Consider the following 15,627-nt stretch of genomic DNA (forward strand, 5'->3'; position numbering starts at 1 on the left):
CACACCCCTTTTTGAGCCCTGCCCTGTCTCTAGCAGTGCACCAATTGTATCTAGTGGCTGCCTGGTCACATGATCTTCCCCACAGAACTTTGCATCTTTGCTCCTCTTCTGCTGCACTGACAGCCATTTAGTGAACCCCAGAGCCGAATCTTCATCGATCAGCAACTTGGCTAATTACTTATCATTATGTGGATTGTGTTGATGCACATATTAAAGGGGAGGGGTGGACGTCAGCTTTGACGGTTGATTTAAAGCCGCACGTGACTATAAATCTGTTTATTTTGCGATCGTGTTTATTTTCCTTTTAGAATAATAAGATTTACTTTTGTGTTGAAGTAAAGCTTAAGACCCAGCTCCTTATTGTCTGCGCTGCTTTAATAGCAGGTGGTGAAAAGGTTGGCCTCTATTTTTGGGTAGAATCTGATTAATCTCACGGGCTGTTGTCTGGCAGCAGGCCGCTATCAGATTACAAGGTTCAGAACCGGGTCACGGCTAAATCATCTATTCTCAATGTGAAAAGGCTTGCTCTTGGAGGACATTCCGGGCGAGTCGAATTGCATAACATCATATTTGGATAAGCCATGCATATTCATGTAAATGTATATAGTTGCATATTAAATACATTACATCCCGTAGTTGCTATTATGACAATTTACAATATATGAGCCATGCTTATAAAGGTGTGACATTAATATAGTGCATCGGAGAAAGCTTGTAAGGAAGTTAGAACACAGAGATGGTTGGGGTTCCTTACAATGCATCTGATCTCAGACGCGCTATTAGAGAGGATTGGGGTTCCTTACATTGCATCTGATCTCAGACGCGCTATTAAAGAGGATTGGGGTTCCTTACATTGCATCTGATCTCAGACGCGCTATTAGAGAGGGTTGGGGTTCCATACAATGCATCTGATCTCAGACGCGCTATTAGAGAGGATTGGGGTTCCTTACAATGCATCTGATCTCAGACGCGCTATTAGAGGGTTTGGGTTCCGCAGAATGTCACAATATAATTATAGGGGTCTTTAACCAAAAAAAGGTTTGAAACCCCTGAAGTAACTTTAATATTTTTTTTTTTTTAATGTTTTTCCACTAAACCCACCCGATAAATATACTCTTGGAACAGTTTTATGTAAGAGGGATATTTCACCTCAATGGCCAATTGTCTGAAACGCAGGAATAACAGCTGGGGCTCCAGGTTGCAGAGACTGCTGATGGACAATGATTTTGTGTCGCAGTTGTTGTTCTATCCGAAGCAGTGTTGAGCGATGGTTGCAGCCTTGAAAATAGCATGATGGCCAGGAACTATACAGCATTTAAACATACATTATAATATAAGGGAATAGCTGTTCCCTTTTGTCATGCAGCCGGACCTGTCCATTCTCACCTATTTTGGTGATGGCAGTCTCATAAACAGAGGAGTCTCCACGATAGCATTTAATGGAAAATGATTGAATTGTTTATTTTGGACCAGAACCTCCAAATCTCACGGTCTTCTGAGCAAGCCGCACCTCCTTAATGTAGTTATGTTTGTTTTGAAGGTCTCCCTCCCAGAGGTGCCTGGCAGTGTGCTTAGTATTAACCATGCATATTTATGTACATTATGCATCTAAAGGAGTATTCAATGCATTACATCCCCATGTCACTTTTAGGACAGTTGTGCAAGAGATGAGCCATTTGTTATTAAACCTTTAAAATTGGATTCCCAGGTCGTACATTATAACAGCCTCCGCAATGGATCCTTTTGCAAACAGAGGGGGCTTCTGTTGGTGGGGGATCTGTTTATCGCGGCTAAGAAAGCTGTGTGATACTAACTGGCAACAGCGGCCTTTGTGTTGAGCCTTTTTTTTTTAAGACCTGGCTGCCACCTTCTTCCTGCAGGTGTGGCAGATGGCGTCGGAGGATGGCGGGACTATGGGGTCGACCCTTCTCAGTTCTCCGGGACCCTGATGCGCACTTGTGAACGTTTGGTCAAAGAAGGACGGTTTGTGCCGAGCAATCCTGTTGGGATCCTTACCTCCGGTTACTGTGAGCTGCTCCAGAACAAGGTCCCTTTATTGGGTAAGTGCAGTGATCCTCTTAACAGAAATTACGGCCTAAAAGGGTTAATATTTCGGGCATCGTTAAAATCCCGGCTCTCTGGTTGGTCAAACTTTTTGGGAGAGGTGGCGAGCTGGTTAAGATGAGGCAGTGGGCCTGACGTTTGAGTGAGCAGGGGGGGGGGGGTGGTCTCAGGGGAATTTTTACTTAACGGTTTCATTGCCGGAGAGTCGTGCCACCTGGCCGCGGACCCTCCAAGATGGGAACGCGGACCCTCCAGGATGTCCGGTCTTCAGATGAATCGTTCTAATTTCACGATGTCAGCCGCATGTCCCTCCCTTTCGGTGTGGTACGGTGTGCGTCTATCAGGGCCCCTCCGGCAGTACTTGACGTTCACCCTATGTCAGGAGCGGCCAACTCCAGCCCTCAAGGGCCACCGGCAGGTCAGGTTTTAAGGATATCCCTGCTTCAGCGCAGGTGGCGCAATCAAAATGACTGAGCCACTGATTGAGCCACCTGTGCTGAAGCAGGGATATCCCCAATACCTGGCCTGTTGGTGGCCCTTGAGGACTGGAGTTGGCCGCCCTGGACATACGTTACTAGGGCACTGAAGAGGTTCGTGTGAAACAGAAATGGCTAACATTAAAACGCATGTTAACATTAAAGCGGCAAACGCACCTAACGCCTGCCGCCTCCCGCCCCCTTTATATACAGTATGGGGACCCAGGGAGTGGGGGGGGGGGGCGGGGAGAGAAGCGTCTCTGGAACTAAACCAATAGCCGGGCTATATGAAGCCGCAACCTTATCCCAACCGATGACGTTGCAGATGTTGACCAGCGTTGCCTGTGAGATGGTAGTTGGTAACACATTTGGATACATCTTTACCTCATCAGATAAAACTAGAGGACAGGAGTGAAACTTTCACATGTATCCAGGTACGGGAGGGGGGGGAGATGGAGAGCACTTATTTCAGAGGAAGAGAGTTGCCAGAACAGAACGGTGTCGGGCTCGTGGGAAATGTGAAGACGCCCTTCCTGGGAAGGGTGGAGGATCTGCGCGTAACCACCCAGGGAGGCCAACACGTCAGGGAATTCAGAACCGCTTAGGATAGGCGGGAGGGCTGGCCTAAATATGAAGGAACCCGAAAAATCTAATTACGTCTGAAGTTTTCCAACAGATTTATTTATTTATAAAATATTTTCCCAGGAAGTAATACATTGAGAGTTACCGCTCGTTTTCACGTATGTCCTGGGCACAGAGTTAAGACAAATAATACATGGTTACAAATACAGTTACATAAATGAACAGGGTATACATTATATACAAGATGGGACATGGGCTGTCTGGGTGAGACCAGTGGTTCCTATACGCCGTTAAATTCTTGTGTTACTCTTAAAGGTAGTGCTTTGGTTCTTTTATAAATCTATACAAAGAAGGTGCGGTGGTCAGCGCAGTCATAATACCGGGGTTCTAGTCTCCGAACCCAAGTCCGTATTATCCAGGCAATCTGACCCATGGCTGTGTCCCCCCTCTTCTGATATCTAAGCAGGCTCCTCTCTCGGAGTTTGAGCAAAACGGAAAAGCTCTGTAAAATATAGTGTACATTGTAGACCAAAGGTGAATTGTAACGGTCTCTCTGGTTGGGACACACTATGGATTATCCATTTCTCTTCATTGAATATGCTGTGCTGTCACATTGGCTATTTGAGCAAGTACCGTGAGCTGAAATCCATCTGTGAAGCCCAGATCTTGTGATCGGGCATATGCTGTTCTGAATATGAATGTAAAGGTCAGACTGAGCCAGGAATTTCCATCCTATCTTGGGACAATTTGATTACTTTCCAAATATAGGAGACAGTATTAATAGTGTAGGAGATGAGATTACTTTTTATTTAATGCAGGCGGCAATGTCAATTATTTTATCAGCAAATGGGGTAAATGTGACTTAAACGTAAACCTCATCATTAAGCCATCCTTTACAGCTTGGGATATCGGTGAAAAGAAAGATTACTGGCGGGAAATTTCCAGTTACTCTTAAAATGATCCTGCTGCCATATATAGTAGTAGCGGTGCCACATCACGCCTCTCCATCACTGTGTGCTTCTTGGAGGAAAATACTTGGAGCGAGCATATTGGGGTATATTTTTGTGTTCACCCTGTTAATCGCCCAGTAAAACATTAGAAGTTACCGTGCGTTGTTGGCAGTGCTTAAAATCCGATGTGGATACTTTGCACAGCCAAAACAATTCCACATACTCCCATATAAAAATAAGCCCGGTATTCCCTGGCTAATGGCAATGCCAAGCACGGACCAGCTGGGGCGGGCGGGAAACTCACCTATTGGAGAACTCGCGTGGAATAAGGGGGTCATCTCTGGCCAGTGGGAGCATATAAAGGACGCCGCTGTGCTTTACGTTCTAAAAGCCCAGTCGTTAAAGTTGCAGACCAAGCAATATCTTGCGTGTTTTTTTTGTTTGTTTTTTTTTTAATAAATCCGTTCTGTATTGTGAAAAAATACTTGAGGCATTAACAAAACTGACATTTTTAATGTATTCTAATGTAACAAGCATTTTTGTTTCTATAGAAACCATTTACAAAGTCACATCCCCTTCCCCTTCTGACGGGCTCTGGCTCTTGAGCCCTACCCTCTCTCTAGCAGTGCACCAATTGTATCTAGTACCTGCCTGGTCACATGATCTTCCACAGAGAACTTTTGCAGCAGTGAATTAAATAACCCCTGATTCGCTGATAGATTATAGGAGAACGGATCGATCGGCAGCTTGGCTAATCACTTGTCAGTGTGCAGATTGTATTGATGCACATATTGCATGGGGGAAAAAAATTCAAAATGTTTTTAAAATGGCAGCTTGCACTGCAGCCTTTAAGGGACCCCGAATGGGATTGCACATTACAGAATGTACCACGTTAGATTGTCAGCAGTTGGGTTGAGGTCAGAAGTTTAGTAAAGCGCCTACCCGGAAACTTGTAACATGAAATGCTTCTTAAGCACAAAGCTGCGGCCCCAGCGCTGGCACAACCGCTTCAGCTCGGCTAAATATGACTCATTTTATTATGCCTTTGGTACTCTTTAAGGATATGAGGACTGCACTTGAGGTTTCTTTTAGGCCTCGCGCTGCTTAAACTTGTATTAAACGCACACTGGGGCTGTTTATTAATGTTATATTGGAGGTTTGCAGGCTGCTTGGCAACAAATGAAACATTCTTTCCGGTTCCATTTTGAGTCACAATGCCCTAACCCCATTCCGACCACATAGGAGAGATGAGATGCAGAGCCGTTAATAACAATATAGGGGGCTTTTATAGGGGTTAGGAAGTACGTGTACCTTTGCTGGGCGCTTGGGGACACTACCCCTTGGTGCAGAGTAACACCGATGTCTCTGCTTTTCAGGGAGCAGCACAGCTTGTCTAGTTGTCCTAGACAGAACAAGTCATCGTTTACACACGGCTAACTTAGGAGACTCTGGCTTTCTGGTGGTACGAGGAGGAGAAGTTGTACATCGATCAGATGAACAGCAGCATTACTTCAACACTCCGTTCCAGCTGTCTATAGCACCCCCAGAGGCGGAGGGCGTGGTGCTCAACGACAGGTGTGTCTCGTGTGTGTTATATACGCGATATAGTTAGAACTGTGTGTGTGTGTGTGTGTATTACACAAACCCCTGTGCCCCCCACTATACATCAAACTATGCAATCTTGATTTCTTTGGCATGCAAGTATTTAAGCATTGTGCTGTGACGTATTCAGGGCTTGGTTATGACCCGTTCCCTTGGAGGTGTACTTTCCGGAGAGCAGAGCTGCAGGACGCATGATCCCAGCGCGCGCGCTCCTTGCTCTCACTGGGAACATTCTCCCGCAGCACTCCGTGTTCCAGCAAAGGAAAGCCTCCTGCATTTGGCACGAGCTCCTTGATGGGGGCGTGTTGGTAAACGAGCCCACTCATAGGACATGCTGCTTTGAAAAGCAGACGAGGAGACCCTGACAGCGCACGTGCGTTCAGCAGCCGTCTAAACCAATGAATTGAACCTTGATATCAAGTTGCAAACGCTCCAACACGCCAGATTACATTAGAGTAATTCATCCTTTGTTCTTTATAATTGAGCATTTGGAAATGAATGCAAGGAGTCTGTAAAACAGATGATGATTTAAGGCTCTTCACAAGGTGCCAGTTGGATCTGGGACAGTACAATTGTTCTGAATAAATATGCAGTGAGGACATTTGTATTTAACCTGTTTTTCCCGCGCCTGATTATAAGATGTCATGCAAATCCCACTGATTTTGTTCTTCTTCGTGTTCTCTCTCTCTAGTCCCAATGCTGCAGACAGCAGTTCCTTTGATGTTCAGTTAGGAGACATTATTTTGACGGCTACAGACGGACTTTTTGATAACATGCCTGACTATATGATTCTTCAGGAGTTAAAAAAATTAAAGGTAAAGTAGTACGTTTTCCCACTGCTGTTGTGTTAATTAGGGATCTGTTTACAATAATACCACCATAGAAGATGATATTTTATCCAGTGTTTCTCAGCTAGGGGTGCCTCTAATTAACCTTAAGGGTTCCCGGTGAGAGAATTAATTCCAATGTTATTTTATGTCTATTAACACGAACGCTGCAATGTTTTGCTGCCCGCAAGGGGATTTATTGCTGTCCCAAATATTTAGCATTACACTTAAAAGCGTAGAAAACCTGAATATTACAATGACATTGACAAATGTATAGTATTATAATTATGGTTTGTAAATGTAAGTGGAAAAAAAAACCGATATTGTAATTAAATGCATATTGTTGCTATCCAGCTTTATTGGAACCTAAATAAATGTGACCGGTTGATAAAATGATGGGGACCCCAGAAATCAGATCATCTCAACATGGGGGGCCCGGTAGCAGACAAGGTTGAGAAACACAAATCTAAACCGTTGGTTTGTCCCAACGAGTACAGATTAAGGGATTAGGTGCGAGCCAATGACCGTGGCACGCAGGACATCTGTTTGGCGCACCCGTTTGAGTTGTTCAGGTGAACGGATATCTTCATAGACAAACTGAATTCATGTTCTCTGCACATTGCCGACACTGAGCTGTACGCAGAATATGGTACATCGCGCCACACCCATTAACATCCTTTACAAGAATTCCAAATAGGCGAAATGTGAAATACTTCATTCTTCAGTTCATTTTCCTTAGTGCAGAGGTTCCTAATCCCCCGTCCCCCAGGAACGCTGACAGTGCAGGTTCTAAGGCGAGCCTCTCGTTAGCACAGGTGACCCAATCTTTTTCACTGAACCACCTGTGCTCAAGCCGGGGGAACGTAACACCTGCACCGATGGTGCTCGAGGACTGGAGTTCTGCCTGATGTATCCTGTCCTGGCCTCATGTCCCCTGCTTCACCGTCACGCTACACTGAGTAATATGGGAGGGATTTTGGATGTCCTGACCCGAACCTCGAAGTAATCCAGGTGGACTGTTCCCCAAAGTTAATCATTGCTCGTGTCCCATTTAATTTTTGACACATCCAACCACTGTTTTTTTTGTGGCTATTTTAAAACTACGCAGTATCGAAGTAGGAAAAAGTATGGAGTAAAACAATTTAATGGATGAAAAAACTTCAACGTGTAACAAACACCGCATGCGTACAAAGCTAGAAGAAGTGGGCACTTCCCCAGGAAAATGACGTAGAGCCGTACACCAATGTGTTTGTCATAAGCGAAAGTGCCTGTGTGGGACTAAAACTGTTGAAATATAGACACCCCCTCCCACACCACCCTCCCATCCTTCTCCCCTACCCCTCCACCCCCACCACAACCCCCCCCCCACGCACACCACCCCCACCACAACCCCCTCCCCCCCACACACCCCTCACCACCACACAGTCATTTGACAGTATACCAAGCACTGTCTAATAATTGTAACTGCAGATCTATTCATACGACTTGTTCCAGCGTATGCGCATAGAAGTAACACCATTTCCTGATTGTGCCGTCTCTTTAGAATGCTAATTATGAAAGTATTCAGCAGACGGCACGCAGCATTGCTGAGCAAGCGCATGACCTGGCCTATGATCCGAATTACATGTCGCCTTTTGCACAATTTGCATGTGACTACGGATTGAATGTGAGAGGTAAGTGCGCATCAAGGTGTTTCCAGATCTGCTTTGAATCCAGGAGCGGGCAGTACAGTATGTCAGCGCAGGAGAGGAGCGGGCAGTACAGTATGTCAGCGCAGGAGAGGAGCGGGCAGTACTGTATGTCAGCGCAGGAGAGGAGCGGGCAGTACAGTATGTCAGCGCAGGAGAGGAGCGGGCAGTACAGTATGTCAGCGCAGGAGAGGAGCGGGCAGTACAGTATGTCAGCGCAGGAGAGGAGCGGGCAGTACAGTATGTCAGCGCAGGAGAGGAGCGGGCAGTACTGTATCAGCGCAGGAGAGGAGCAGGCAGTACAGTATGTCAGCGCAGGAGAGGAGCGGGCAGTACTGTATCAGCGCAGGAGAGGAGCAGGCAGTACAGTATGTCAGCGCAGGAGAGGAGCGGGCAGTACTGTATTTGTCAGCACAGGAGTGGAGCGGGCAGTACTGTATATCAGCACAGGAGAGGAGCGGGCAGTACTGTATGTCAGCGCAGGAGAGGAGCGGGCAGTACTGTATTTGTCAGCACAGGAGTGGAGCGGGCAGTACTGTATATCAGCACAGGAGAGGAGCGGGCACTACAGTATGTCAGCGCAGGAGAGGAGCGGGCAGTACAGTATGTCAGCGCCGGAGAGGAGCGGGCAGTACTGTATGTATCAGCGCAGGAGAGGAGCGGCCAGTACTGTATTTGTCAGCACAGGAGAGGAGCGGGCAGTACAGTATGTCAGCGCAGGAGAGGAGCGGGCAGTACAGTATGTCAGCGCAGGAGAGGAGCGGGCAGTACTGTATTTGTCAGCACAGGAGAGGAGCGGGCAGTACTGTATTTATCAGCACAAGAGAGGAGCGGGCAGTACTGTATTTATCAGCACAGAAGAGGAGCGGGCATTACAGTATGTCAGCGCAGGAGAGGAGCGGGCAGTACTGTATGTATCAGCGCAGGGGAGGAGCGGGCAGTACTGTATTTGTCAGGAGAGGAGCGGGCAGTACTGTATTTATCAGCACAGGAGAGGAGCGGGCAGTACTGTATGTATCAGCACAGGAGAGGAGCGGGCAGTACTGTATCAGTGCAGGAGAGGAGCGGGCAGTACAGTATCAGTGCGGGAGAGGAGCGGGCAGTACTGTATCAGCACAGGAGAGGAGCGGGCAGTACTGTATATATCAGCGCAGGAGAGGAGCGGGCAGTACTGTATATATCAGCACAGGAGAGGAGCGGGCAGTACTGTATATATCAGCACAGGAGAGGAGCGGGCAGTACAGTATCTAGCAGCGCAGGAGAGGAGCGGGCAGTACTGTATCAGTGCAGGAGAGGAGCGGGCAGTACAGTATCAGTGCAGGAGAGGAGCGGGCAGTACTGTATATATCAGCGCAGGAGAGGAGCGGGCAGTACTGTATATATCAGCACAGGAGAGGAGCGGGCAGTGCTGTATGTATCAGCGCAGGACGGGAGCGGGCAGTACTGTATCAGTGCATTAGAGGAGCGGGCAGTACTGTATATCAGCGCAGGAGAGGAGCGGGCAGTACTGTATTTATCAGCACAGGAGAGGAGCGGGCAGTACTGTATTTATCAGCACAGGAGAGGAGTGGGCAGTACTTTATGTATCAGCACAGGAGAGGAGCGGGCAGTACTGTATCAGTGCATTAGAGGAGCGGGCAGTACTGTATCAGTGCTGGAGAGGAGCGGGCAGTACTGTATCAGCGCAGGAGAGGAGCGGGCAGTACTGTATGTATCAGCGCAGGAGAGGAGCGGGCAGTACTGTATGTATCAGTGCAGGAGAGGAGCGGGCAGTACTGTATCAGCGCAGGAGAGGAGCGGGCAGTACTGTATCAGCGCAGGAGAGGAGCGGGCAGTACTGTATGTATCAGCGCAGGAGAGGAGCGGGCAGTACTGTATGTATCAGCGCAGGAGAGGAGCGGGCACTACTGTATGTATCAGCGCAGGAGAGGAGCGGGCAGTACTGTATGTATCAGCACAGGAGAGGAGCGGGCAGTACTGTATGCATCAGCGCAGGAGAGGAGCGGGCAGTACTGTATGTATCAGCGCAGGAGAGGAGCGGGCAGTACTGTATCAGCGCAGGACAGGAGCGGGCAGTGTTATTAAGCAGCTGTGGGATAAGTTACGATCCACGCCCGCTACATCTCTGCACTGAGAGCCACAGGTGAAGCCCCCCCCCAGTCCACATATTGCCCACCAACAAGTTAGGGGCTCGCTCATAATGAAAGGAAGGATGCTAATTACAGTATCCTTACATTACAAAGCAGTTTTCAGGAAACTTATTACATTTGTAAAGGAAAGTGATACACATGAATGGGACCTTTTTTTAAGCCTTGTTATCACAGTATGTATTTTTGTTTTGCAGGAGGGAAGCCCGATGACATCACGGTCCTTCTTTCTATAGTAGCTGAATATACAGACTAATTTGCCTGAAATGTCCGCTACAGATCTAGTTTCCCTGTAACGCCCTAGAACTTCTTACTGTATGTTGCACTGTTTCCTGCTGGCAGGATCACCACTTCTTTTCAATTGATTTTGTTGGCCAGTTATGTCAGAAGCGTTCTGCGGCCTGCGCACATTACAGCTGAGGTCATCGTAGGGACTACTACTGTTATCTAATCATTGAAGTATCTACTAGGGAAACTGAAAGACTTCCCATCCGAGAAGGAACAAGCCTTAGATTCATCCGTCTATGAAGTCGAAACAAATATTGCGCACAAATAGATTAAAGGTTGTTCCATTGTAAAACTGTACAGTTCATTCGGCATTCTGCTCTACATTGGAAAGAGGTGTATTCAACTGATGAAGAATGATGCATTTATTTTCCCTTTTAGCAAAAATACACACGTATTCATTAAACTGCGATGGTTCCGATCTGGGCACTATCCGAGAAACGCCTATTGACGGGGACTTCTCTGCCTCCTATACGCATTCTAGCAGCTTAATGAATAACCCCCTTTAGAGTAGCTATAACTATATATAAAAAAAGTTTAAACCTGTGGTATTTTACCCATTTTTAAAAAAGATATAATTTGGGGACAATTTCATTGTTTACAGTAATTTAGCTGCCATTAATAATTTCCTTTTTTCACATTTGGAAAAAGCCTTTTTATCCAAGTTTTCCAGACATTTGCCAGAAACTCTAAGGCCTTGTGTCAAAAACTGCTGTAAAGCTACAATTTAGGGTCATTTGGTTCCCTCCATAGTTACTTATAAATGACATTTCTGACGATACTGAACTTAAAGCCATGTTTTTATATATATATATTATTTTTTTGGTTAACAGTTAGTGACTAGATGTACAGTGAAATAATGTCAGTCTGATATATTTTGGGATAACATTTCTTGACAAATTCATATATTCTCGGTATGGTGAAACTAAAAGCTGGCTTCTGAGAAGGTTATTTGACTGATTTCATTGTATTAGATCTGTGTGGTGTGTGTAATGTTACCTCAACGTGTACATGAGACACACGTTCATGTTGTGATGTTGTACTGTATATTTGCATATCTGTATGTCAAGCTTTTATTTAATAACTTTGAAACATGTACCATGTACATGTCATAACTATGATTCATCATGCTTGTAACAGGCATTTAATTTTTGATGGTACTTTGTTTTTCATTTGTAAGCAGTTAAGAAATGTATGTTCTATTCCTAAATCAGTATGTGATACTGTATACTGAGATCACCTTAAATGACTTCTTAAATTGCCTTAACTGCCCAAAACTTGACAATGTAGCAAAACCAGCATATGAATTCACAGTCCGTGCTGTGCGAAAATATAGAACGGTAATGAAAAGCAAGCAAGTGGCAATTGTATCATTTTGGATTCATTTGTCAACTAGCTAGTCTTCTCACATTTTCACTTGCGTGTGAAAACATTGATTTTTAGGATAACCGAATTCCCTTAAACCGTACATCTTTTATTTCACTGGGGCCTTGCCCTTCATGTGAATTTTTTTTTTTAGCAGAATATATACATATTCTTTTCTACCAAGTCTTAATTTTTGGTGCCACTTTGCTGGTAAGAATAAAAAATGTAATGCATATAAAAAGGAAACTAGCGCAGAGATTACACGGTTTCATAGAATGTATCCCTGTTTCAATTATGTTTTTTAACCCTCCCCCTCAAACCTCGCCGCCCTCCCCCCCCCCCCCCTGGTTAATAAAATGATGAGAGGACTTTGTAAAAGTTATGAGTCATCTGTTTTGCGTGGTCGGGAAGCAGGGGGGCCCTGGAGAGGAGACACGTTACTTCCCACGCCGGTGACGCCCTAGTTTCCGAGATATTTACTTGTAAAGTGATCGCGGTTATCGTACCCTCCCAGGGAGAACAAAAAAGTTGGTTTGAACCAGGGGTGGCCAACTCCAGTTTCAGGATATCCCTGCTTCAGCACAGGTGGTGCAGTTGCTGACTGAGCCAGCTATGCTGAAGCAGGGATATCCTGAAGACCTGTTGGTGGCCCTTTGTGGACTGGAGTTGACCACCCTTGATTTTAAACCTCCCGTGTGTCCGTGACTCCATAAGAAGCCGCAACGTCATCTGTCACAGCTTCCTACTGACTCCCGTGACGGGGGTGGAAGTATGGGGGGGTACTGGTGCTAGCTTTGCAGATATTTATCTCGGGGACTAGGAGGCTGCCGGAGCTGAACTTACCCATGCTCCGAGGGGGGGGGGGGGGTCTCCTGCTTCCCTCCCATGTAAAATAACGAAGACCTGGATATTGAGAATACTAATGTCACTAGCGTTTTGCTCAACTAACCTAGAGAGTTTAACCCCTTCAGCACCAGGAATGCAAAGCCATGTCTTTGGGGCACTCTTGGCAGGGAGTAGAGGTTGAAAGATGCTGGACAGACGTACAGACACAATGACGTTAGGCCAGTACAAACTCCTTGGCTGCCAGGCAGGCTCGCAAAAACATTGCATTAATAAAATGTAAAAAAAAATGAAGGGGGAAAAAAAGTTGCTTTTTAAAATCTAAAGTGACTTTGACCTCACATTTGCCTGTACATTCGGGTTCTATTAGCTGGAATGTTACTAAATCATGATCTGTCCTAATGCTTGGTTGAACCCATCTTGCCATTATTTGCTGCCTCACGACTGAATGATATAGTGTTGACACTGTTGTCGTACTGTGTTGCTGCCATTGAGACTGCTTGGTGTGTTCCGACCATTGTACTATTCTGCGTACATACTGTTGGACCATCATTCACAGCAAACCAGTTGGCGACCCCATGCAGAAGTTTGGAAATCATGTAAATAGTCCACTTTGGTTAAGTAACTTAATACATGTGCCATCTGTCATGCTTTATATCTGCGTTGTGTGATTATGCAATTAGATTAAAACGTCCGTATGTAACAGTAAGCTTTTTACCTTGCATCACAAACGATCAAAATATGAATTTACAGGCTACTCGCTCATTCTATTGTCTCGCCAGAAACACCAAAGACCAGTAAAATGAATAGCTTTCCATCTGTATTTATAAAGCAATACTGTATTATAAAGAATGACTATTTTTTATCACATGCTTGTGAAACTTCATTTTTTTTTTCTCCTCTAAGTCCTGCTCTCTTTAACATCTCTTCCCCCAAAAGCTGTCTGCGCACAAGAGCTCTTCAATAACAGAGCAAACCCTTGCACACTCTAGATTGCAGGTGAAAATGGTTGTGATAAGTTGAGTGTCCGTCAGTTATAGACATAACAGGAATGATGCAAGTAATTTATCCTTTGCAGAGGGATGGCCCATGGCTCGGAGTTACTTTGATTAGGTCGAATGTTGAGAGATTGCATTCTGCAGCCACTAGTAAGAAATATTCAGAGTACAATGCTGCTTTATCCATAAGTCGCTACCTTTTTAAAAAATATGGTGTTTCCAAGTGCACGTTCTTGCGGTAAGACTTGGCAGTATGAGATTAGTAATGTAAAAGGTGTGAATGTGTTACATTGGTGGTGTTTTCTGAAGCGGCACCAATTTTCCCTTTATAAGGTGCACTATTTTTTTTCTGTTAAAGAAACCTGTAGAACTCATGATTCGTGTGTAATTTACCCACATGGGTGGGAATAATGCAAGAGAAATTTTAGCAGTCATTCTGTAAATGTTTTATTTTGTGAATCTGTCTGACCCCTAACTTCCTGTCTGAGAAATCATTTTATAGATTAAGATGACATGAAATAGATGTTGGCTGTGAGAAGCAAGTATTTGTATACTTGAGTTGTTTTTTTTTTTTAATCTTGCTAATTTTTAAGGCAAATGTCTGCATTTGATGTATGAAGTGTCACTTATACAGGAATAGCTCTGTAAATACATTTAAGTAAACTGTAAGAGATTATTTAATAAATATAGTATTTATACTAATGACTGTCCTTGTATTGATATTGTGCTAGTGCAAGTTTGTGCTCAATGTTTTGCATAGCACTATCATGTTCTAATGCAGAACATACAAAGTTGTAGAGGTTATTGTAACATGCAAGGGGTACTTGTGTTTAAAAACAATATTTTTTTAAAGGTAAACCATATCGACTGAATTAGGAGCTAATGCTTCTCTTCTGACACGTCTTTTTTTTTTGGTCTTTCTCTTTGTAATAACTACTTGTTCACTGAGTTGGGGTAATCTATTCTCTACGCCTAGATGACATATTTGAGGCCAACATGGTTCTCTGGTTTTAAATGATTTAATTGCAGTCTACATTGGAGGAACATAATATCTTAAATATCAGTAACAAGATCTTGAATAATGTAGAGTAACAAAAATATCTCGACCTTCCAAAGAGGTATGTTATTAAACACAGACCATGCTCACTAGGAAAGCTGGGGATGATGGATGAGATGGTGTGGATTACCAGGGAAGATCTGCGCTGGTCATTTGAATTCAGTTCAGAGGGTGAAGGAAGCAGCGTCACACCACTGAATAGGGATCTTAGTGCGCAGTCACCACGACCCATAACTGTAGGGTCGCATCACAATTTTGTCTAGTTTAAGTATTACATAGTCACTTTCAAGCATTTTTATATTCTACCTCAATAAATAATTTAACAACGCATATTGTATTCCTTTTGATTCCTGCTGGTGGAGGGGCGGGTACCCCTGAGGATGGAAAGGCACTGGGCCATGCCCAAATCAATCATTTATTGCACTCCAGAACATTGTATGTGCCTGTATTTAGCTAAATAGTGCCGGGTAGTTTGTAGCAGGCTTCAGTCACCGCTCTTCAGCTGCAAATTCACTGTTTTTGAATAGAAATCGACCCATTCACACAAGTAAACCTGATGCCCGGAGCTGGCGGCGCTCCTCAGCGGTGACGGCTTTTTGTTTGGTTGCTCTGGGTTACCATCGTTCAGTTGCTAAGAGACAAGTTAGTTTCTCTGGGCGATCGATCACAGCTTGAAAAGATTCCACGTGACCAGACTCCCCCCCCCCCCCCCCTTGTCACACATCACACACCTTTGATTACTA

General features: G+C 45.0%; 1 protein-coding gene across 1 annotated transcript in view; it reads left to right on the plus strand.

Annotated features, from left to right (window-relative positions):
* Window positions 1-13,697, plus strand: part of PPTC7 (protein phosphatase targeting COQ7) — a 32,204-nt gene extending 18,507 nt beyond the window's left edge. The window contains exons 2-6 of the mRNA XM_075568190.1: window positions 1,881-2,060; window positions 5,449-5,647; window positions 6,366-6,489; window positions 8,045-8,174; window positions 10,534-13,697. Of these exons, the coding sequence (XP_075424305.1) occupies window positions 1,881-2,060; window positions 5,449-5,647; window positions 6,366-6,489; window positions 8,045-8,174; window positions 10,534-10,592 (692 nt within the window). The 3' untranslated portion in view covers window positions 10,593-13,697. The remainder of the gene's footprint in view (window positions 1-1,880; window positions 2,061-5,448; window positions 5,648-6,365; window positions 6,490-8,044; window positions 8,175-10,533) is intronic.
* The last annotated feature ends 1,930 nt before the right edge of the window (window positions 13,698-15,627 follow it).

The sequence above is a fragment of the Ascaphus truei genome, chromosome 13, assembly GCF_040206685.1.
Source record: "Ascaphus truei isolate aAscTru1 chromosome 13, aAscTru1.hap1, whole genome shotgun sequence".
NCBI lineage: Eukaryota > Metazoa > Chordata > Amphibia > Anura > Ascaphidae > Ascaphus > Ascaphus truei.